General features: G+C 52.3%; 2 protein-coding genes and 1 long non-coding RNA gene across 4 annotated transcripts in view; 2 read left to right on the plus strand and 1 right to left on the minus strand.

The window, feature by feature from the left end:
• INTS3 (integrator complex subunit 3) overlaps positions 1-14,586 on the plus strand; it is a 41,122-nt gene extending 26,536 nt beyond the window's left edge. Inside the window, exons 10-30 of the mRNA XM_081306842.1 lie at positions 533-724; positions 1,609-1,696; positions 2,168-2,247; positions 2,662-2,753; positions 3,119-3,225; positions 3,836-3,955; positions 4,307-4,436; positions 4,924-4,978; positions 5,238-5,341; positions 5,853-5,897; positions 6,058-6,177; positions 8,099-8,252; positions 9,248-9,316; positions 10,444-10,519; positions 10,893-11,006; positions 11,359-11,407; positions 12,386-12,553; positions 12,862-12,962; positions 13,154-13,226; positions 13,540-13,696; positions 13,813-14,586. Coding sequence (XP_081162968.1) covers positions 533-724; positions 1,609-1,696; positions 2,168-2,247; positions 2,662-2,753; positions 3,119-3,225; positions 3,836-3,955; positions 4,307-4,436; positions 4,924-4,978; positions 5,238-5,341; positions 5,853-5,897; positions 6,058-6,177; positions 8,099-8,252; positions 9,248-9,316; positions 10,444-10,519; positions 10,893-11,006; positions 11,359-11,407; positions 12,386-12,553; positions 12,862-12,962; positions 13,154-13,226; positions 13,540-13,696; positions 13,813-13,890 — 2,172 coding nt within the window. The 3' untranslated portion in view covers positions 13,891-14,586. The remainder of the gene's footprint in view (positions 1-532; positions 725-1,608; positions 1,697-2,167; positions 2,248-2,661; positions 2,754-3,118; positions 3,226-3,835; positions 3,956-4,306; positions 4,437-4,923; positions 4,979-5,237; positions 5,342-5,852; positions 5,898-6,057; positions 6,178-8,098; positions 8,253-9,247; positions 9,317-10,443; positions 10,520-10,892; positions 11,007-11,358; positions 11,408-12,385; positions 12,554-12,861; positions 12,963-13,153; positions 13,227-13,539; positions 13,697-13,812) is intronic.
• Positions 14,535-15,692, minus strand: LOC308656128. Its single transcript, XR_014023607.1, has 2 exons — positions 15,563-15,692; positions 14,535-15,262 (listed from the first exon to the last, which is right to left on the minus strand). It is a non-coding gene; the product is annotated as an uncharacterized lncRNA (long non-coding RNA).
• Positions 15,693-16,020: 328 nt separating this feature from the next.
• Positions 16,021-22,558, plus strand: SLC27A3 (solute carrier family 27 member 3). Of its 2 annotated transcripts, none has more exons than XM_081306843.1 (10): positions 16,021-16,793; positions 17,139-17,348; positions 17,652-17,810; positions 18,308-18,432; positions 18,635-18,829; positions 18,918-19,008; positions 19,133-19,331; positions 19,562-19,659; positions 19,769-19,899; positions 20,183-22,538. In XM_081306843.1, the coding sequence occupies exons 1-10, from the start codon at positions 16,154-16,156 to the stop codon at positions 20,357-20,359; spliced, it is 2,025 nt and encodes a 674-aa protein (XP_081162969.1). In that variant the 5' UTR covers positions 16,021-16,153; the 3' UTR covers positions 20,360-22,538. The 2 variants fall into 2 exon arrangements, with proteins under 2 accessions (XP_081162969.1, XP_081162970.1); XM_081306844.1 differs by having other exon boundaries at positions 16,595-16,793; positions 17,120-17,348; positions 20,183-22,558.
• Positions 22,559-22,769: the final 211 nt, after the last annotated feature.

The raw sequence follows: 22,769 nt of genomic DNA on the forward strand, positions 1-22,769 counted from the left end.
ACAGGGGAATAGAGGAGGAAAACAGATCCTTCTTTTTTGCTATTTATAACCATTTGGGTCTGTTTAGAAGTTTTAGAGTCTGTGCCTTGAATAATGGTCCTGTTAGGTTGCTGGATGGCAGGAAGCACTCAGTGCTTAATGGTGAACAGGTTTAGTTCTTGCTTTCAAGGAACATTCCTTGTTGTTCAGTAGGCTCCAGAAAATAAGAAAAGATTATACTTAGGACCAAATCTTCAGTGACCAGTGTTGGAGCAAGGAGCCAAAAATAGACCACAGTTGTTGGGGGTAAATGTGGCATCAGGTCAGGGCTGAAAATGAATGCACCCATGACATGCAAGGCAGCCTAGAAAGACTTAGAGCACTTTTTAAAATCATGAAATAACCCCGAAAGGAAAAGACACTCAAGAGACAGTGTGAGCTAATGAGTAAGTTGTAGGAAGAAATGAAGGTCTAGGTCAAACATGGAGTTTAACAGTGCTCATAGATTCCACCCTGCTTTCCAAGTTTCTTTTTCTAACTTTTCCCTCCTCAGGTGCGGTTTGGTCAACAAAAGAGATACCAAGACTGGTTCCAGCGCCAGTATTTGTCAACCCCAGACAGTCAGTCTCTGCGCTGTGACCTCATTCGCTACATCTGTGGGGTAGTCCACCCTTCTAATGAAGTGCTGAGTTCTGACATCTTGCCTCGATGGGCCATCATTGGTTGGCTCCTGACAACATGCACGGTAGGGCACTGGGCCACAGGGTAGAGGATGTTGGATACTGAAGGATGCCTTCTGTATTTCCATGCTTTTTATGACTCTCCAGGGCCATTTGATCCATAAGGACCCTTCTTTCACTGTTGTCTTTCAAATGTTTCAGGCTCTTATTCCATTACCTTTGTGTCTCAAGAAATTTTGTTAGACTCATTATTTCTCATCTGGGTTGGGGATTCAATAGGTCCATCTATCTCTTTATTACTAACCTCCCAAAGCCTGGATTTCTGAAGCATTCTTGCGTTTTTCCTTTGAGCTTCTGGATACCACAAAGTTAGGGCTTGCATTCTTTAGACCCTCACCTCCGTGCTTCTGGCATCAGCTTCGGATAAAGGAGCCATTTCCTTCCCTGCATTTTCCTTCCTGTGTTGAGGTGGAAAACCATCCATTCTCTGACATCTTCTGACAGGGTTTCTTTCCCCTTTCTTCTCTGATTAGATCCTTAGAATGTACTGATTCAAATATGACAAGAGACTATTCCTAGAGGGCCTTTTCTTCAGAAATGTGGGCAGGGGAGCCCACCAAGGGCAGCCCAGGGGCCATCTGAGTATTGCCTTGACTCAGAAGTAATGAGTGAACTCCTAAGTCAAGTGTTCTCCCTTAGGGGAGGAGAGGTATATCCTCCTGGGTGTGTGAGGATCCCAGCCAGCCCCATCCCCTTGGTTGGTAAGACCACAGGGTTCTCATGCTCACATGTAACACAGACGCAGATCGTGGGGCTCCACCATGTTTCACTGGGAACTGAATTTCACAGGTGCAGCAACAAAGTAAGCCCTGGAATCTGCCCTGGGCTTCAGAAGGAGGGGAGACGGTTGATGAAACTAGCCCTTTATTTTTGTCCTTCTCTTTTCCAGTCCAATGTTGCTGCCTCTAATGCCAAGCTGGCTTTGTTTTACGACTGGCTGTTCTTTAGTCCAGACAAGGATAGCATTATGAACATAGGTATGTGGCCCAGACCAGGCAGCACCACCTTCCCCTTCGTCAGGCCCCACTGCCTCGTCCTGGTGACAGCAGTCATAAATCTGAGGGCAGCACGGAGTGGGAGCAGTTCCGTTGTTCCTTATCAGTTCTTCCCTGACAGAAAATTGCTTTGGTGAGGCTAAGCAATCACCACCCTCTCCCTTCTCCCCATAGCCTCATCCCTGGGCTCTGGGTGGGAAGGGCCTGGGCAGAGGAAAAGATGTGCCATGTCCTCTTTTCCTTTCCTCCTACCTCCATTCTTCAAGCTGTATGCTGAAGACAAGAAGGAAGAATGAGGGCTAAGAACAGTTGGGGGACTGGTTGCTCTCAGAGCTGCCGGATAGGAATGAGCACTCCCCAGAGCCTTTTAGTATATGTTGACATCCCATTTTGTGGATGTGGAAACAGAAAGTCTGATGTGGGGGGGGGACCCTTTAATTCCACATTCTCTAGAGCCAGCCATCCTGGTAATGCATCATTCTATGAAGCCCCATCCAGCCATCACTGCCACACTCCTGGACTTCATGTGCCGTGTAAGTGCCAGAACCCCCTCTCCTCCCAGTTCCTGGATGCAGAGTTACATCTATATCCATAGTCTTCCACTGATGGAGTCCTTCCTGGCCCCCTTGTCTGGAGCAGAAGTGGTCAACTCAATGAATGCTTCCCTTTGTATTACCACTGCTCCAGTTGGATCATCCCTTTTTCCATGATTTTCTCAATTGTAGGATGACAACTCAAGGTAGAATCTAGTCTCCTTGAGAAGCAGCTGGGTCCAGTAAGTGTCCCAACTGCCTAGCCTGAAATAGTCAGATATGCTCCATTCCTCTGCACACATACCATACCCCAGTGTTCCCTGACCACAACCAAAGCAGTTTCTTAGATCTAGTTCAGCAGAACACTCTATTCAAAGTCCTGTGCCATTCTTCCCTCCTCTTCTTTCCTTCCAGATCATTCCCAACTTCTATCCACCTTTGGAAGGCCATGTGCGACAGGGTGTCTTTTCTTCCCTCAACCACATTGTGGAGAAACGGGTCTTGGCGTAAGGAGTTTATATGTAGGGAGGTGGAGGTATGGGGTTCTCCCGTTTTTCCTTAGGTCCAGCCACCTCTGGGTCGGGCACATCCAGATATTGCCATAACGCTGCTGACCCTTTCCCCTGGCAGGTATAACAAGTACTGGATTCCTCTCCCCCACCCCCAAACTCCGGGGCATATGTCCTGTTGAGTCTCAAAGGAATTTCTCTCCTGCCATTATATTACAAAGGGCTTCAAATGCCTTCCTTTCCCCTGTTACCCCTTGGAAGGATCTTAGGATGTCCCAATCTTCTAAGTCTCACTCTTTATCTCCATGTTGAGTTAGAAATGAGGAACTCTGATGTTGACCTTCATTTATGTTTCCCATTAGACACTTGGCTCCCCTATTTGACAACCCTAAATTGGATAAAGAGCTGCGGGCCATGCTGAGAGAGAAATTTCCTGAATTCTGCAGCTCACCCTCCCCACCTGTGGAAGGTATGGTGGTAGTCCTGCTGTCACCTGTGTTAGAAGAAGGATGAAGCCATCCAAGGTGTAGACTAGAGCCCTGTTTGTGATGTTGTCCCTGGGGAGTTCTCCTCTTAACACTGTCTCAGTGTTCTCTTTTTATTATTGCTGTGTTGTCTCCCTTGGTTCTCTCTCACTCCATCAAATCTTACTTGATTTTTCCCTCATCTATCTTGGTCTCTTAACCCTTTTTTTCTCTCTAGTAAGTAGAGGCTCTCATGGAATGTTTGTTGTCTCACTGTACCCATCCCTTCTCTCTTCCCATCCCTCCACCCTTGCCCCTGATGAGAGGTTGTCACAGTAGGTCCCAGTCTGCCATTTCCCTGCCAGCCATCCCTCACATACTTTTTGTCTTGGGATCAGGGCTTAAGCCAAGTACTACTTCTCAACTTGGTTTTAAATTAAAGAGCACAAGAGATTGTCTCCACTCATCCTGAGCTAAGGATAGAAAATTCATGTCCTGTGTTGTTCCTGTTCCTGGCAGCATCTCCCTACAGGTCATAGAAGGTTGTAAGGACAAGAGATTTGTCCTTGCAGGTTCAGTGTTCCATTTAGCACATAAACTCTCTTTACTCCCAAGTCAAAATTGAAGAGCCAGTTTCCATGGAGATGGATAACCATCTGTCAGATAAGGACGAGAGTTGCTACGACAATGCTGAGGCAGCCTTCAGTGATGATGAGGAGGATCTCAACAGCAAAGGTGAGGATGGCACAGGAGGTGGCTCAGAATTGTGACAGCCCTGAGAGGGCCATCTCCCAGGAGCAGCCTGTCTGCAGTCTTTCTGTCCTATCATCTTTGCCTGCCTGAGTCCGTCTTGTTAACAGCATTACTGAATGAGACTCAGGGTGCAAGCCCTGCATTTAACTTACGAGGTAAAATAAGTGGTTCCTGCCCACTTGTGGGTAAGAGCTAGGACATGTATACAATCATGTATTTGCACAGCATTGAGTAAACAGTCCCCGATGACTGTGGGGAAGGAACAGATGATTTAAGGGGACTGTCTGTGTTGCTGGCATTTGAGCAAATTGACTTCTAAATCTCTCCCTTCAGGAAAGAAGAGAGAGTTTCGTTTCCACCCTATCAAGGAGACAGTTGTGGAGGAGCCAGTTGATATCACCCCTTACCTCGACCAGTTGGATGAGTCCCTAAGGGACAAAGTACTCCAGCTACAGAAGGGGAGGTAGGTACAGACCCTTCTCCCCACTTTGTCCCCACCTTGCGGGGGGATGTCCAGTCCATGCTTTCTCCTTGTGCCTAGTAAGTGTGGCAGAATGATGTGGCTTGGAGAGCAATGTGATGTGGTATATGGGAAGGTAGCTGAAGCTTCATGAGTGATGTCTTCCACAGCTTATGTTGGGGAGTATGAGTACAGGCAGGGAGTGGATTGACCTGTACTCTAACACCTTGGTTCCTACTCCCTAGGTTCTGAGGATAATAGCCTCAGAGAACATAAGTAGGATGGATGGGGATTTCCCTATTCTTTGGGCCTCTGCCCAGAAAACAACAAATTCTTCCCTAATTCTGCCTCCCTCACCCAAGCTAGGATTTTACATAGAGCTCCTTTGTTTTGTCTCTGTTTGTATGAGTGCTCATGTATAGTGTTCTCTGTGTCCTGCCTTCTGCTATCATTTATGTCCTTGGGATTTCCTCTCACTTCTGTACTGCAGTGATACGGAGGCCCAGTGTGAGGTCATGCAGGAAATTGTGGACCAGGTCCTGGAGGTGAGGAGGAACCTACGCCCTTAGGGAGGAAGGAGCCCAGCCTGTCCAAGTTAGAGCTCCCCATGCAGGTGTCTCCCTGGGGATGTGACTCCCTCCTTCCTCTCCCCTAGAAGAGTCCCTCTCAGGGGGGGCTGGAAAATTGCTGATCCTGTAGGTGGAAGCAAATAAGCTCAGAGGCTCTAGGGCAGTGGGGACAGTGGGCATAGTGAGGTTTGGACCTAGGTCATGATATCCTTTCCTTCCCTTGTCTACCACCTAGGAAGACTTCGACTCAGAACAGCTGTCTGTCCTTGCCTCCTGTCTACAAGAGCTCTTCAAGGCCCATTTCCGAGGAGAGGTGCTGCCTGAGGAGGTCACAGAGGAGTAAGGCTCATCTTCCCTGGTGCCCTTGGCCTCAGGAGCCAGAAATATGTTCTTACAACCCAAGCCCAAGAGGCACCATGCTGTAGACTTGAGAAAAAGAATCTGTTCACTTGGTGTTTTGATTCCTGATGTGTACTGATTGAAATGAGGGCTTATTTTCCCTGCTGGACCCTGTGTGTACGGCAGTGGTAGACTAGTATCCCTGTCCTGTCCTTCCAGCCCTGCTGCTGGGCCAGTAGCCCCAACCTTTATTTCTTCTCAAGTAGAATTGGATCCTAGATTCCCCCTGAAGAGAGGAATCTCCCTTTCTGTGATAATGATAGCCTCAGATTGTGATTTCCAGGCTGGGAACCTGTTTTCTCTGCTACCAAGCTTCTGGAACCACAGGAAGTTTGCCTTTTGGGTAGGATAGGAGCAGGCTGGTGTCTGGCCTCTGTGTAGTCCCTCTATGATCTGCCTGCAGCTGCCCCTCCTCTTCTGTGGATTTTCATGTGTAACCCTTCTTTTGTAGGTCCCTGGAGGAATCTGTAGGGAAGCCTCTCTACCTAATATTTAGGTAAGCACCCAGTGGTAAGAGGAACTGCTCTCCCCTCCATTCTCCCTGTAGCACACATTTGTCCCTGTCCTGGGTCACACGTCTCCGTTTCCAGAGAGGAGGAGGTTTGTGGTGGGCAGAGCCTCCCTGGGTAATGCCTCTCCTCTTCCCCTACCTCCAGGAACCTGTGCCAGATGCAGGAAGACAATAGCAGCTTCTCTCTGCTTCTGGACCTTCTGTCTGAGCTCTATCAGAAGCAGCCCAAGATTGGCTACCACCTGCTCTACTACCTGAGGGCCAGGTGGGTGTCAGGAAGCCACTGGAGAGCCAGCCTTTCTCCCCTGCACATCGATTCCCTTACCCTTGGCTCTCTTCACCAGTACCTTCCATGTGTTTTGGTGCTAGGGATGAAACCCAGGGCCTTGTGCATGCTAAGTGTTTGTTTTTTTAAATACAGCTTTATTGAGGTATAAATTTTTATACCATAAAATTTACTCTTTTTTTAAATTTTTTTTTTTAGTTGTAGTTGACACAATACCTTTATTTTATTTATTTACTTTTTATGTGGGGCTGAGGGTCAAACGCAGGGCCTCGCACATGCTAGGCAAGTGCTCTACCGCTGAGCCACAACCCCAGCCCCCAAAATTCACTCTTTTGAAGTGTACCATTCAGTGTTTTTTAGTGTATTCACAAAGTTATACAAATATCATTGCTGTGTAACTTAAAACACTTCATCACTCTTAAGGAAACCTCCTTATTCTCTCTCTCTCTCTCTCTCTTTAAGATGGGTTCTTTGTTGCCTAGGCTAAGCTCATACTCTTGGGTTCAAGAGATGCTCCTGCCTCAGCCTCCTAGGGAACTAGGACTGTATGCATATACTGCCATACTTAGTCTTTCTCGATTTTAACCCTGTTATTTGTCTTTTTATTGCTGCCCTTTTTTCTCTTTCTTGTTTTTGGTACTGGGGATTGAACAGGCTCCACACATGCCAGGTAGGCACTCTACCACTGAGCTACATCCACAGCCCTTTTTACTTTGAGGCTGGGTCTCTTTAAATTGTCCATCCTGACCCAAACTTGGTGATCCTTCTGCCTCATCCTCCTGAGTAGCTGGGATTATAGGCATATAATATTCTAATAGTATGGATACAGGTTTTCTTATTTTTTTGGTGCTGGGGATTGAACCCAGGACCTCACGTGTGCTGAGCTCATGTTCTAGCACTAAGTTTCACCTGCCACCTTCCAAGCCTGTCTTTTCACTTTATATAATTTTTATATATATTCTCATATATATATATATATATATATATATATATTTACCTATTTATTTTAGTTGTAGACGATCATAATACCTTCATTTTATTTATTTATTTTTATGTGGTGTTGAGGATCAAACCCAGTGCCTCACATGTGCTAATAAATAAGCAAGCGCTGTACCACTGAGTTACAACCCTAGCCCCTCTTTTCACTTCTTTGGTGATAACCCTTTAAAACACCAAAGTGACAGGGTGCAGTGGCACACTCTTGTAATCCCAGAAGCTCAGGAGGCTAAGGCAGGAGGATTTCAAGTTCAAAGCCAGCCTTAGCAACTTAGTGAGGCCCTAAATAACTTAGTGAGACTGTGTGTCAACATTAAAAAAACAGAGTGGGGAGAGCTAGAGATGTGGCTCAGTGGTTAAGCACTCCTGGGTTTAATCCCCAGTAGCAAAAACAAAAAAAAAACACGAAAGTATTAAGTTTTTGTGAAGTCAAATCTGTTTTTCCTTTTGTCACTTGTTTTTGGTGTTATGAAGACTTGCCCGTTTTCTTCTAAGTGTTGTATGGTTTTTGTTCTTATAGTTAAGCCTATTAGCCATTTGAGTGAAGTTTTGTGTATGGTATGAGTTGGTACTGTCCTCATGGATAGAACCCAGAAGGAAGAGAGCTGTCTCTAACCTGACCCTAGTCCTCCCTCTCCTGTCACTCTGGCAGTGAGTAGCTTCATTGATCTCAGAGCCCTATGTGGGTACTGGGAAGGGATGGGGAAGCAAGAGTGTCTCCTGATTCTTAGGTTGCCAAGCCCTTGGGAAAGGCAGGAAGGAATAAATAAATAAAAGGGGACAAATGAGCACAGGGCATGTAGGAGAGACGAAGGCATTCCAGGGTAGGAGCAGACTGCTTCAGAACATCTCAAATTCTGGTGCTGTGGTCCGACTACTGACTTAGGCCCAATTGGTTTTGCAGCAAAGCTGCCGCTGGGAAGATGAACTTGTATGAGTCATTTGCCCAGGCCACCCAGCTGGGTGACCTGCACACCTGCCTAATGATGGACATGAAGGCCTGCCAGGAGGACGATGTGCGGCTGCTATGCCACCTCACACCCTCCATCTACACAGAGGTCAGTGTGTCCATCCTTATCCATGGTCGCGGGTAGTACACGGGGCTCACAAGTGACCACCTACCTTTGTGTACACTCTGAACATCACATACAACCCCTTCTGACCTCAGTGGCCACTGCTTCTCACAGTTTAATTCTCTTCATTCCAGTGCTTTTTGTTAAAAGTTGAATAGTTTTTGAGGCTCCGAGAATTCTTGTCCTTTGGTTTGACTGTGGTTTAAGTTGGGGTGTGGACCCATATACTTGGCTTCCCGGTTTCAGCCCCATCATGTGGACCTAGAACAGGTCCCCCAGTCAGACTCATATTGGTATGTCCCAAGCTCTCACCCTGTGAGGGCTCACTCTTGGATGCTCTCTAATGGTTCCTGAAGCAGAGATTCACTTTCATTTCCCCCAGTTCATTCACGTCTTCTCTCAGAATTGGGATGGAGGAGGAGGTATCAACTCTTGTTCCTCTTGGTAGAAGTTCCTAGGAAGAGGGAAATGAGGACTCCGGGTGTGGTCTAACCGGAGGAACTAGGATCTCAGCCATGCACTAGGGGCAGGGGGTTGGGGTATCACACCCCCTTTTTGTCCTTCCCTCCCTAGACTGGACTCTCCCTCCCCCACCCACCCCTCACAAGCCCCTAGATACACTCACTCTATACCTTCTCTTTGTCTTGAGATGCTGATGAATTGGATTTTTTTGCCATCAGGAGTATAAATATTTTTCTGTTGCCACTCCCACCCAGAGCCAGCTGGCATGTCTGGTTACCTCTGGCTTTTCCCATTTCTCCCCTCGTGGTGTGCATTCACAGATAACAAACGTGGCATCTTGAAGGGTTATGTTCCCAGCTTCATAGCTGTTGGATCTTGTAGAGATTTATGTTAGGATCCATGTCTGGCCAGTTTAGCCAGACCTTGAGCTTGTGGTAAGGAAGGTCTATGAGCTGTAAAGGGAAAGCCATGGGGCCCACCCTGGATGACTCCTCTAGTTTCCCTCTTCTTCTATCTAGTTTCCAGATGAAACCTTGAGGAGTGGGGAGCTGCTGAACATGATCGTGGCTGTTATTGACTCTGCACAGGTGAACATGGAACTTTGGCATCTGCAGAATGGCCTAGAAGGCAGGACTGAGGAAATCAGGGCCTCTGCTTTCTGTTCAGGCATGCAGACAGGAGCCCATGCTCCACAGCACACTGCCTCCTGGCTGCAGTTGGACGTACTTTAGGCCATGGAGGATGGGGAGGAAAAGTGCAGATCAAAGGCCAGTTCTGCTGGGGTTGCTGTTTGTTTGTTTGGGGCGGGTGGGTACCAGGGATTTAACTCAGGGGCACTCGACCACTGAGCCACATCCCCAGCCCTCTTTTGCATTTTATTTAGAAACAGGGTCTTGCTAAGTTGCTTAGCACCTCTTTTTTGCTGAGGTTGGCTTTGAATTCTTGATCCTCCTATCTCAGCCTCCCGAGCCACTGGGATTACAGGCATGTGTCGCTGTGTCCAGCTCATTTATTTATTTTTATTTATTTATTTTGCAGTACTAGTGATTGAACCTAGAGGTGCTCTACTGCTGAGTGACAACCTTTTTTTATCTTTTTTTTTTCTTTTTTTTAATTTTAAGACAGAATCTTACTAAATTGCCATAGGCCTCAAATTTTTGATCCTCTCCTAAATTGCTGGGATTATGGGTATGCACCACCACACTTGGTGAGGGGTTTTTTTGTGTTTGTTTTTTTCTCAACTGGCCTTCCCCTTGGCTCAGAATGAAAATCATCATATCATTTCTACTTGACTTTTCCACCATGCATAGGGCCCCAAGAGATGCTGGGATTCATCTCATGCCTGGACTAAGGATCCTTTTTTCTCCTGTTTGCTCACTGGAAATTAGCACTCAACAGTTCTCCTTCCTTTGCCTTTACCTGCCCACGTGTAGGTCTAGAACCTGGCCCCCCAGGTCCTTCACCCATAGGGCTAAACTAAGTAAGACCAGAAGGAAAAGTTGTCCTTTCACTCTGCCATCAGGGTGTGAATAGTTTTCCATAAGTGTTCTTGCCCCAGAATAGGCCCGGGGTTACCACTCAAGTTAGTTGCTCTTTGACCAGCCCCTTCATCCTTCAGAGACTGTAGCTTTCATGGCGTCATGCCTCTCCCTTCACAGTGGCCTCTGGCCTCTTTTAGAGCTGATGACTCTGCCTTTTCCCTCCTCTTCCATAGCTCCAGGAGCTGGTCTGCCATGTGATGATGGGGAACCTGGTCATGTTTCGAAAAGATTCAGTCCTCAACATACTCAGTAAGTGACCAGACCTTTTAGATGCCCAGGAGAGGAGAGGGTGTCAGCTTATGTGTTTTCCGGTGACAAGAACGCTGGTTCTGGGGCTGGGAGTGGAGGGGTAGCACCTCACCCCAGCCCACCTGCTGTGTGGTCTTGGATCAGTCTCTTTTACCTCTGTCCTTGTAACTTCAGGGTGGGTGGGAATACAGAAGCCCTGTGAAGACTGAAACCAAGTGTCATGTGGAAAGGGCAAGGGCCTAGACTTAAGGTCACTGTCCCTCCCCTTACGCCGTCCCTGCCCTATCTCGTCCCTATTTGGGGTACTGATAGCCAGTTAGCTGGGTGTGTGTGTGTGAGAGAGAGAAAGATGGAGGTTTCTTGTCTCTTCCAGTCCAGAGCCTAGACTGGGAAACCTTTGAGCAGTATTGTGCCTGGCAGCTCTTCCTGGCCCACAATATCCCCCTGGAGACCATAATCCCCATCCTGCAGCACCTCAAATACAAGGGTGAGTAGGGTTGCAGGTGGGAGAAGACCTCCAGTACAGCTGGGGCAGGGCTGAGGCCGCCAGCTTCTAGGGTGAACCAGAGCCCTGCTCCTTCCCACCATGGTGCAGAGAGCAGGCTCACTGTTGGTCATTGGGCCCTGGAGATGAGCTTTGCAGGTCCATCCTGAGCCTGGCCCCTGGGCTGTGGCTCAGATGCCTCTGGCATTAGGATCAGGGTAGGGGATTCTTCCTGGCTTTTCGTAAAGGACTGTCCTTGGTCTTCCAGTGGCTGTTGGTGGGGGTGTGGGAGAGGTGCCCAGATCCATCCCTGGAATAACACATTCCTCTGAGCAGCCTGTACCCTTCCCCCTAGAACACCCAGAGGCCCTGTCCTGCCTGCTGCTGCAGCTCCGAAGAGAAAAGTGAGTTCCACCCCTAGAGACTCTTAGCCCTTAGTCCCAATGTCCTAAGAGATACTGTGGCATAAAGGGCTCTGTCCTGCTCCTTTTGCCATGTTTGTTTCCTATTATTGACATCTGCTTATTCTGCCCTCCCCCCAGTGTGACTTACAAATAAGCAGATCCCCTGGGATCTGGGCTTCCTCTGACTTTACCCCCCTGCCCACCAGAAACTGTCCTCAGAGGTGGGGACCGGACATCCCTGTTTCCTGCTGCCACAGCAGTTCTAATCCTAGTGGCTCACGTTCCCCTCCCTCATGCTCCTGCAGGCTAATCCAGGAGGAGGAAGAGTCAGAGTAGAGGGCTCACACCCATGCTCTCCCTTAACCTGCACAGTGCAGAGCCAGCTGGGCCCATTGTGCCCCTGCCAGGGCTGGGGCATAGAGGGCAAGAAAGCAGAAGTCTCCTCTTCCATCACGGGCAACTTAGCACCATCCCCAGGCTAATGGGGCCACAGCTGTGTGTCTTTTCCTTCCTACCTTCTTGTCTTCCTTCCACCTTTTCTTCTGAGACACTAGAAATGGTACAGAATGTCCTGAGGAGGTGGGAAGTTTGGAGGCCTCTCTCCTGCCCCTCCCTCAACCTGGATACCAGGCCTACCCCCAGCTCCAGCAGGTCAGGGGACCACAGACTTGTCCTTTGTCTCTTAGTCTCCCTCCTGACTCTTCTGGGGAAGCTAGGAGTTTGTTGGGCCTCCTTCCTGACACACACTTGCACACCTTCCACCATCAAACAGAATAATCTCACTTCTCCTCTGGCTTCTGCAGAGAGTACAGCCATGTGTTCCTTGGCCCAAAGAGAAGTGGGAGAGGGATGTAAGCGTAGGAAGCGACAGCCAGGCTTGGGTTGGGTAGGGAGGCTCAGATTTGGGAAATCAGTAGTAAATAAGCGGCTCCTAAGGCCAGTGTGTGGGCACAGCATCCAGCACCCTTCTACCCACAGGCCTAGTGAGGAGATGGTAAAGATGGTCCTGAGCCGGCCCTGTCATCCCGACGACCAGTTCACCACCAGCATCCTGCGGCACTGGTGCATGAAGCACGATGAGCTGCTGGCAGAGCACATCAAGTCCCTGCTCATCAAGAACAATAGCCTCCCTCGCAAGAGGCAGAGGTGGGATGTGGTCCTTGTTTCCTGCCCGCTGTCAACGGGCCATCACCAGGGCAGTCTACAGTGACTGCCACCCATGGATGGTGGGTGACATCTAGTGGTCTGAAGCCATGCAGTCTAAAGGACCAGTGTGGCTCCTACTCCCCTCTCGTCGTGCCCTGCAGCTGTACGCCTTCCTTAGCACACCCAGTCCTCCCATCTCCCCTGGGGAATGGACTGCCTCTGTCCTAAGGAGGGATCTCAGTGAGGTGGAAGTGTCACACGACTGGAGCCTTTAGGCTCAGACCAGGTCTTGTCACCTCCCTGTGCAGTCTCAGAAGCTCAAGCAGCAAGCTGGCCCAGCTGACTCTAGAGCAGATCCTGGAGCACTTGGACAACCTGCGGCTCAACCTGACCAACACCAAGCAGAACTGTATGCTTCTCACCCTCTCGGGGTCTAGTGCGTGGAGTGCTGCCTGGCTCAGATGCCCCTGAAGCCAGGCGGGTGGTAGGGGCAGGATCAGAACCCAAACTCTTGGGAGGAAACAAGCTTTGGTGTGGTTTAATAAGCTCCCAGACATCTAATCGTTTTTCTTCCCTGCTCTCCTTTCCTTCTCCCTCCAGTTTTTAGCCAGACCCCAATCCTCCAGGCACTGCAGCATGTCCAAGCAAGTTGTGATGAAGCCCACAAGATGAAGTGAGGCTCCTTCCACTTCTGGTCTTGGGAAGTAGCGAGCAGAAGGCCTAGGGGAGAGGAGGCCCACTGGGGACACAAGCTTAATAGCCATCAAGACCCTGAGGTTGGGTGGGGATGTAGCTCAGTTGGTAGAATGCTTCTCTTGCATGCACAAGGCTCTGGGTTCAATCCCCAGCACCGCCAAAAAACAACAACAAAAAAACCCCAAGGTTGATAAGAGAAACAGACCTAGGCCTGTGGGCAGAAAATAGCATGGGAGGTGGCCATGGGGTCAGGATGTCCCACTCTGAGAGTTTGTTCTCCTTCCCCTTAGGTTCAGTGACCTCTTCTCCCTGGCAGAGGAATATGAGGACTCGTCTACTAAGCCACCCAAGAGCCGGCGAAAGGCAGCTCTGTCTAGCCCTCGAAGTCGGAAGAATGCCACTCAGCCGCCCAATGCTGAGGAAGAGTCAGGCTCCAGCAGTGCCTCGGTGAGACCCCGTCCAGCACCATGGGGAGAGGCGCAATGGGGCGGATGGAATGGGGGCCAGCAGGCAGCTGCCCAGCTAGTGATTTCCCTTCTCCTTCGCATCCCCATCTCTTCCAGGAGGAAGAAGACACAAAACCAAAGCCCACCAAGCGGAAACGAAAAGGATCTTCTGCCGTGGGTTCTGACAGTGACTGAGATCCTATGTTCCCCATCCTACCCTCAATTGGACTGCCCTCCCCCTGGTGAATCAAAGGGTAACAGGGCTGGGAGATACAGGGAAGATACCCTCCCTGCCCCCGAGCTTGCCCAGTGGAAAGGATGAGCTGCTTCTGACACCAGCCTGAAGAGCTGCCATGCAGCCCCACTCTGCCCCTCTGTCCTGGGGCCTCCCATTCCCCACATTGCTACTTCCGCTGACATTTGGGTCTCATGGCAGCCAGAGGCTGTGCCAGACCAGACCCTGGTGGAATTGCTCAGCCCCCTCCCCATCTCCCAAAGCACCGCTTAGCAGAGAAGGGAAGTGACAAAGGGGCTCTGGGCTGAGAAGCTAGGACGAGAGCAGGTGCTGGCTGTGGGTCCCCTTCCTGCTTCCCCTGGTTCTGGATTTGCTCTGAACGCATGCTCTGTGGTCACTCTCCACACCAGTGTGTAGTGGGCATCAACCTGATATGGTGGCCACTATTCCAGGCAGATGCCATAAACCTTCAGGAAGGAACCTGACAGGGACTGTGCCCAGGAGGCTTGGGTTGATCTGCAGTTGTCACCTAAAGCTGGGCCAGAGCCCAGGAAAGTCCCAGAGGCAAGTTCCTCAGAACTGTCAAATGATCTGGTTTCCTAAGTTCTGTTTTTGCTTTTTTTTTTTTTTCTTTTTGACTTTTTTCCCTCCAGAGATAATCGCATTTTAAAAATTGTTTTTAAATGACAATAAAACAAACCAGAAGATCTTTTGTGCCGGAATTGGCGTCCCATTTACTCTGTGCATGTAGAGTGGTCTCAGTTTAATTGGTGCCCTTGTTGGTGGCCTGCCCACTGTCACAGCTCTTCCTCCTCTCCCTTCCTGCCCTGCCTACCCGCAGGAGGAACTTTGCCCTTCCCATCCTGCATTTTGGAGGTGTGAGCCAGACACTGACCTGTCCAGGTCAGAAACTGATGAGGCCCCATTTCCCTGCAGGCTGAGGTCTGTCCTTGCCGGTTGCTCCTCAAGACACTAGAGATTTAGTCAAGCTGGGGATGGAACTCATCAGCAGAACAATTTTCCAGCATGCATAAACCCTGGGCTCAATTACCAGTCTCAAAAAAAAAAAAAAAAAAAAAAAAAAAAAAACTAAAGTTATTGTCTGTCGTATTTCAGTTTATTTATAAGTTTGCATGCTTGTCAGCTGCACTATCCGGGAGGGATGTTCCAGTCTGCGACCTGATAGACAGGTGTGCCTGGGAGCGAGGAGTTCAAATGCCAGGTCTGGGGGGCCGCCTTCACCTCCGGTCTGGCCGCTTCCTGTCCACATGAACAGCAGAAGAGTTACTTGGCTATGCTTTTGTTTCTCTGCTGCCTGCGGAGATTGGAGGCCTGCTGGGCAGAGAGGAGTGAGGTTGGGCTCACTGCGGACACCCTGAAAACTTGCCTTTTCACAGAACCAGGTTCTCCTCCCCCTCAGAACTGCTACTCCTTCCTTTGAGAATCTAAACCCCCAGAGGCCTCTTTTTCCTTCCTCCCTCCTTCCCTAGTTTCCTCTGCCCCAATTAAAACCAGGATGGAAAGCATTCGCTGGCTGGCCCCAGTTACTGTACCCTTGCCCAAAGGGAGGAGTCTCCCCCATATCCCCTCCAGAAATCAAGCGTCTGGGCCTCCACCTTTCGCCTACTTAACTCTGGAGCGGGGACCCGTCCCTGAGGGTTGCCGCTGAAGGATGGGCAGGGACTGGCTGTCGAGCCTGGACTTGTAGGACAGAATGGGCCAGGGGCCAAGTTCTTCGGTCGCCTTTGGAAAGGAGCAGTGGTGTGTTCCCATGAGGGTGAAAATGAGCGATACTGACTGAAGGGTGGACTGCGGTCTAAACGCCCTGGCTTTCAGACCGGGACTCCAAAGTCCAGCCATGGCCTAAACCTCCCAAGAGAAGAAAGAATTTAAAGCGGAACACACAACCCTGGGACTGAGAGAAGGACAAGACCTGATAGGGTGCGGGCGTGCAGTGCGAGCTGCCGGGAGGGAGCGCGCCCAGGGCGGGGCGTAGGCTGTGGGGAGGGCCGGGGGCCGCTCCCCCACCCCTCCGCTCGGGGCCAGCTCGCTGCTGGTGGTGGGTGGGGGGCTGGGTGGGATGGGGCGTGTGCCAGCGCACGCGCGCGCGCTCCCGAAAAGGAGAGGTCCCAGAGCCAGAAGGAGCGGGCCCAGTTTTTCGGAGGGAGTATCAGGGGTGTTTGTGAGCGTCTAGGGCCGGTCGGTGCCAAGGAAGAGGGCACCATGGCTGCCCTGCTACTGCTTCCCCTGCTCCTGCTGCTGCCTCTGCTGCTACTGAAGCTGCACCTCTGGCCGCAGTTGCGCTGGCTCGCGGCCGACTTGGCCTTCACGGTGCGCGCCCTCCGCTGCAAAAGGGCTCTGCGAGCTCGTGTGCTGGCTGCGGCTGCCGCCGACCCAGAAGGTCCGGAGGGGGGCTGCAGCCTGGCCTGGCGCCTCGCGCAACTGGCTCGGCAACGCCCGGCGCACACCTTCCTCATTCACGGCGCGCGGCGCTTTAGTTACGCTCAGGCGGAACGTGAGAGTAACCGGGCTGCGCGCGCCTTCTTGCGCGCGCAGGGCTGGGACCCGGGACGCGGCGGAGGCGTCAGGGCGGCGGGGAGCCCGTGGGCAGGAGACCCAGCAGCCGGAAGCAGTGCGGCGCCTCCAAAGGATGGGGTGGCCGGAGATGAAGGAGTCATGGCCCCTCTGGCACCTGGGGCGACCGTGGCGCTTCTCCTCCCCGCCAGCCCAGAATTCCTGTGGCTCTGGTTCGGGCTGGCCAAGGCCGGCTTGTGCACGGCCTTCGTGCCCACCGCCCTGCGTCGGGGCCCCCTGCTGCATTGCCTTCGCAGCTGCAGTGCGCGCGCGCTGGTGTTGGCTCCAGGTAAGGTTGGAGCGCCGAACTGACCCAGGCGGGGCCAGCCACCAGGAGGGGCCTGTCTGGAGTCCGGGGAGGGCTGGGTCTTGTCTCTGGGCCTGGGAAACCGCCGAACTGTCTCCCTGGGGTTCAGAAGTGAGTGGGATGTGAGTCCGTGGGTTTTCGAACAGATGGTGCTGAATCTGGTTCCCCAAGAACAATTCCAAGGAGTGGGGCTTCAGGTCCCAGACCCGTGATGGAATGTCCCTGCCCTTCACCTTCATCCAAGAGCAGTGCGAGAGGTGTGGAGAATTGGCCAGGGGGTAGGAAAGTTTCCACAGTCCCCGAGTTGTGCTTTCCTACCCCAACTAGAATTCCTGGAGTCCCTGGAGCCCGACCTGCCGGCCCTGAGAGCCATGGGGCTCCACCTGTGGACTACGGGTCCTGAAACCCATCTTACTGGAGTCAGAGATTTTCTGGCTGAGGCAGCAGCCGAAATAGATGAGCCTCTGCCGGGATACCTCTCTGCCCCCCAGAACATGATGGACACGTGCCTGTACATCTTCACCTCTGGCACCACGGGTGAGGGCTGGACACCGAGCTTACCTTAGGAAACTAAGGCAGAGGAGGGAGGGTCTGGGAATAGGAACTGGGGCCTCCTAAGCCCTGAGAGCACCTCTTCACGTCTCCTAGATGGGGGGCACCTCCTCTCTCTCCAGCCCTCCCACTCCCTCTTCGGTTCCTCACCTCCCCAGAGTACCCACATCTCCGGGATGGCCTACCGCCCTCTGATTTCTGATGATTCTGACCCCCGCAGGGGAAAACGGGGAGCTAGGACTCAGAGCTGAGCTCTTCCCCTGATCACCGGCTCCCACCACCTCACAGGCCTCCCCAAGGCTGCTCGGATCAGTCACCTGAAGATCCTACAGTGCCAGGGATTCTACCAGTTGTGCGGTGTCCACCCGGAGGACGTGATCTACCTCGCCCTGCCACTCTACCACATGTCGGGCTCCCTGCTGGGCATCGTGGGCTGCCTGGGCATCGGTCAGCCCCGCCCCACCCCCACTCCTTCTGTCAGCAGATGTGTACTAAAGTGTCAGCTGTGGCAGGCTTCCCCGGGGATGGATGAGTTCTGAGGGCAGAGAATCCAGAGGGAGGAGGAGCAGAGCCTCCCTCGCCCCAGATCTGGGTACAGTGGGGACCCCACCACGTTTCATGCTCTGCCTACAGATTGAGTGGCCAGGGAGACCAGAGGATTCACAGAACTCCAGACGCAGGCACTCAGTGGGGCAAGGGTTCTGACTGTCAGTCTAAGAAAGGGCACAGAAGAGGGGGGGACTTGAGCCCCGGTCCGGGGGTGGAATATTGGGGGCTGGGAATCGGAGAAGGGTATTGGCCTCTCGAAGGCATGGGCAGGAAGGAAGGAATGTGCCTGGAGCCTTGACCTGCTGAAGGTCTGGCTCACCCCGCGGCCTCTTCCCAGGGAGCTGGCCCCACTAGTGAGCTGTCCTCCTTCCCTCTTCGCTTCCTGCTTCCGGCAGGGGCCACAGTGGTGCTGAAGTCCAAGTTCTCAGCTGGCCAGTTTTGGGAGGACTGCCAGGAGCACAGGGTGACGGTGTTCCAGTACATCGGGGAGCTGTGCCGATACCTGGTCAACCAGCCCCCGGTGCGTTTGCCAGGTCACACAGACACAGTCGTCTGGGAATTGGAGGGAAAGGAGGAGAAAGAGGGTGTGGCATACAAGGAGCCCAGATGGCTGAAGCCACCTGAGGCTTAGGGCCTCTGAAAGAGGTCACAGGAGGAGGGGCTTCGCCTGGGGGGACTGGCGTTTGGGTGTGAAACCCCTCCCTCTCTCCCACTGGTTTCAGAGCAAAGCAGAACTTGGCCATAAGGTCCGGCTGGCAGTGGGCAGCGGGCTGCGCCCAGACACCTGGGAGCGTTTTGTGCGGCGCTTTGGGCCTCTGCAGGTGTTGGAGACGTACGGACTGACAGAGGGCAACGTGGCCACTTTCAACTACACGGGGCAGCTCGGTGCTGTGGGACGTGCTTCCTGGCTCTACAAGGTGAGGGGAGCCCCACAGAACACGGGGAGGCTGGCGGGACGGAGGCCCCGGCACTGGAATGACCCCAGCTGGGTCTCCCTTCCCCCAGCACATCTTCCCCTTCTCTTTGATTCGCTATGACGTCACCACAGGGGAGCCAGTTCGGGATGCCCAGGGGCACTGTGTAGCCACATCTCCAGGTTTGTGCTCAGGTGGGGTGGGTGGTGGTGTGAAGGAGGATCAGAAGTGGTGAATGGGGGGGCCAGGGGCCAGGACGCTCTGGGCAAGGTGGACAGTCACTCCTGACCCCAGCGACTCTGCCAGGTGAGCCAGGGCTGCTGGTGGCCCCTGTGAGCCAGCAGTCCCCATTCTTGGGCTACGCCGGGGGGCCAGAGCTGGCCCGGGGAAAGCTGCTGATGGACGTCTTCCGGCCTGGAGATGTTTTCTTCAACACTGGGGACCTGCTGGTCTGTGATGACCAAGCCTTCCTCCGCTTCCATGATCGCACTGGGGACACCTTCAGGTATCTCCCAGGACCTGGCTCCTGACCCTGGACCTCTCTGTGACCCTGACCTCGGACAGCCCGACCCCCTAACTCCTGCCTCACCTGGACTCCCATCCAGCCCCTGGTTCTCAGACCTCACAGACACTCAGTCCCCGACAGTCTGGTACCTGACCTCTGACCTCTTCCTCTCCCCATCAAGTCCCCAGCCCCGATCCTGACTCCCAGCTTTAGAGCTCTGCCTCCCACAGGTGGAAAGGGGAAAATGTGGCCACAACCGAGGTGGCGGAGGTCTTTGAGGCCCTGGATTTCCTTCAGGAGGTGAATGTCTACGGAGTCACTGTGCCAGGTACCTAAGCAAGGAAGGTGGGGGCGTCCTGCGGCCCATCACCCCGAGAAACCCGAGGCCTTCCTGGTGGCCGGCTGCGGGTGGCTCATCCGCTCCTTATACCCTCCAGGGCACGAAGGCAGGGCTGGGATGGCAGCCCTGGTTCTGCGTCCCCCCCATGCTTTAGACCTTGTGCAGCTCTACACCCACGTTTCTGACAACTTGCCCCCTTACGCCCGGCCTCGGTTCCTCAGGCTTCAGGTAACTGCCACTCCCGCCCCAGCCCCGCCCCCCAGAATCCCGCACTCCACGAAGGGCTCCCACGGAAGACGCTGAAGAAACCAACAGCGCCGTCCCAGACACACGCTCCTCGGCCCCTCTCCCTGTCCCCCCCCAGGCCTGGACCTTCCCTTCCCTGTCACCTCTTCGCTTAGCCTTATCTAAGGGCCCTGCCCCTGGATCTGCCTCTTAACAAATCCAGACCCTCGCCTGAGCTGCTGGGCGGGGTGATTTCCTTCCACACCTGGGGCCCTTCCTCCTCCAGGAGTCCTTGGCCACCACCGAGACCTTCAAACAGCACAAGGTTCGGATGGCGAACGAGGGCTTCGACCCGAGCACCCTGTCTGACCCCCTCTACGTTCTGGACCAGGTCGTAGGTGCCTACCTGCCCCTCACACCTGCACGGTACAGTGCCCTTCTGGCTGGGGATCTTCGAATCTGAGAACTTCCAGGCCCGAGGCACCTTGGGAGGGACTCTGGGGCTGCTCTGAGACCCGCCCTTGTGGGCGCACCAGGGGCTCTCAGGGATCTTTTTTATATCAGTTTATTGTCATTTTATAATAAATGGGACCAAGCCCATGTGGCTCTTTCTGATCTGCATGTCTGCCTTCTGAGCCTGTGTGGAGCCACGGGCTCCTTGATGCCTGTCCTGACAACATGTGGCCTGAGCCCAGTGTCGGGACCTTGCTGTTTCCTCTCAGATGACTCCGTCTGATCCCGGCCCTGGGAAAATCCTTGGTGGCTGACGTTTGTTTGTGGGCCTGTGAACCCCTCCTAGTTGGGTTTTTGTTGGCTTGTTTATTCTCGGTACTGGGGATTGAACCCAGGGGTGCTCTGCCACCCAGCTACATCCCGTTTTTATGTTTTGAGACAGGATCTGGCTGAGTTGTCCGGGCTAGTCTTGAACTTGTAGTCCTCCTGCCTCAGCCTCCCAAGCAGCTGTGATCACAGATGTGTACCACCAAGCTCCCGTCTCCACTTTACCCCTAGTACAGAGCTCCTGCTGCACTCTGGGGATCAGGGGGCCTGGGGGATTGGCTCAGATGGCTGAGGTAGACAGAGGTACCCAGAAGGCTGCCCCCCTGGCCCGCCCACACTTCCCCACAATACCAGGTGTGGCTGGGGTCTGGGGAAGATTTGGGGGAAATTAATGGGCTGGGGATGTACTCAGTGGTAGAGTACTTAGCTAACACACACAAGGCCCTTGGTTCAGTCCCTAGCACCACACACACACACACACACACAGATAGACTAAGTTTGGGGAGTCTACAGTCTAGACTCCCCTCCTCACAGCTGAGAAGCCAGCCGCTGAGGAGAAGGGTGGGTGCCTCGGCCTCCTGACTCCAGTGTCCCCGCTGTCAGCCAGTGCAGAGTCTGACTGCGGCTCTCGGCAGAGTAGGGCTCAGAGTGTGGTAGCGTGGGGAATGGTGAGAATCCAAGGAAAAAGACTTCTCTGCCCCTGAATGAAGTGTCCAGAAAGCTCGCCATATGAGAGGTCAACACGAGGGACTCCTGTGTCTCCTAGGAAAGAAGTGCCTCTGCTTTGAGCTGTAGGTGTTCAAAATGTTCTGCTCCCTCCCCTGGGTTAGCCTCTCCTTCCAACCCCTCTCCCCAACATCAGAGATCAGAGGACACCCACGACCAAGCTTGGGTCCCCATCGCCAACCCCCAGGTCCAAAACTTGAATCTTGCCCCGTGTCCGCCAGCAAGCCCAGCTGAGCTTCGCTGACAGAAGAGCACACGCTGACATATAGGTGACATTCTCACACGCCCACCAGGCCATTAGGGATCTGGCTCACTCTGCCCACCTTTTCAGAGAGCTCCAGTAAGACCGAACCCTGTGTGCCTGGGGTGGGCCAGCAGGTGACTAAGGACGGCTCATGAAGGTCACCCACAAGGCCCAGGGTCAAGCAGCCGCCGCCGCCTGTCTTGGAGTCACACACTAAGCTCTTTTCTCCATGTTTCCTGTTTCATTTGGTCTAAATCAGCGCCTTCTGAGATAGTAGCTGCTAACCACACCACACTATTAAATGCTAGTCCAAATGGGATGTAGTAAATACAGAATGCACACCAGGTGTCGGAGATTTAGCAGAAAAAAATCAAGACATTTTATAAATAATTGTTTTGCAGGGGCTGGGGTTGTAGCTCAGCACTTGCCTAGCATGTGTGAGGTGCTGGGTTCAAATCTCAGCACCACATATAAATAAATGAATAAAATAAAGGTCCATCAACAGTTTTAAAATAGTAAAAAGGAAAAGTTAAGATTTCAAAAATCAATAATAAAAATAATCGTTTTGTAGCTGGGTGTTGGTGGTACATGGGAGGATGCGTTGGGAGGATCACCAAGTTCAAAGCCAGCCTCAGCAACTTAGTGAGACCCTGTCTCAAAATGAAAGATTAGGGGCTGGGATTATGGCTCAGCAGTAGAGTGCTCACCTAGCACGGGCAGGACCCGGGTTCGATCCTCAGCACCACATAAAAATAAGGCATTGTGTTGTGTCTATCTACACCTAAAAAAATAAATATTAAAAAAAATGAAAGATTAAACATGGGCTGGGGATGTGGCTCTATAGTTAAGTGCTCCTGGGTTCAATTCCCTGTTACCCCACCACCACCAAAAAAAGCACCCCAATAAGTAAATGTCTTATATTGCTTACATGCTTAGTGTTTCGAATATACTGGGTTTAATAAAACATTGAATTTTGCTTGTTTATTTATGTATGTATGTATTTGATGTTACTGGGGCACTTGCAATCTTCCTGTCTCATCTTCCCCAGCAGCTGAGACATGCACTGCCGGGTTTCTGTTCTCGGGGACTAAAAGGCTCAGGGGTCCCTCCAGGTAAACTGGGC

Source organism: Spermophilus citellus, assembly GCF_964194105.1.
Source record: "Spermophilus citellus genome assembly, chromosome: 9".
Taxonomy (NCBI): domain Eukaryota; kingdom Metazoa; phylum Chordata; class Mammalia; order Rodentia; family Sciuridae; genus Spermophilus; species Spermophilus citellus.

Excerpts from the sequence above, each read along its gene's own strand:
- SLC27A3 (XM_081306843.1), top strand. The coding sequence starts at position 16,154 with ATGGCTGCCCTGCTACTGCTTCCCCTGCTCCTGCTGCTGCCTCTGCTG. Across the intron at positions 17,349-17,651 it reads CTTCACCTCTGGCACCACGG|GCCTCCCCAAGGCTGCTCGG; the intron begins GTGAGGGCTGGA and ends ACCACCTCACAG. Across the intron at positions 19,900-20,182 it reads CTCGGTTCCTCAGGCTTCAG|GAGTCCTTGGCCACCACCGA; the intron begins GTAACTGCCACT and ends TTCCTCCTCCAG.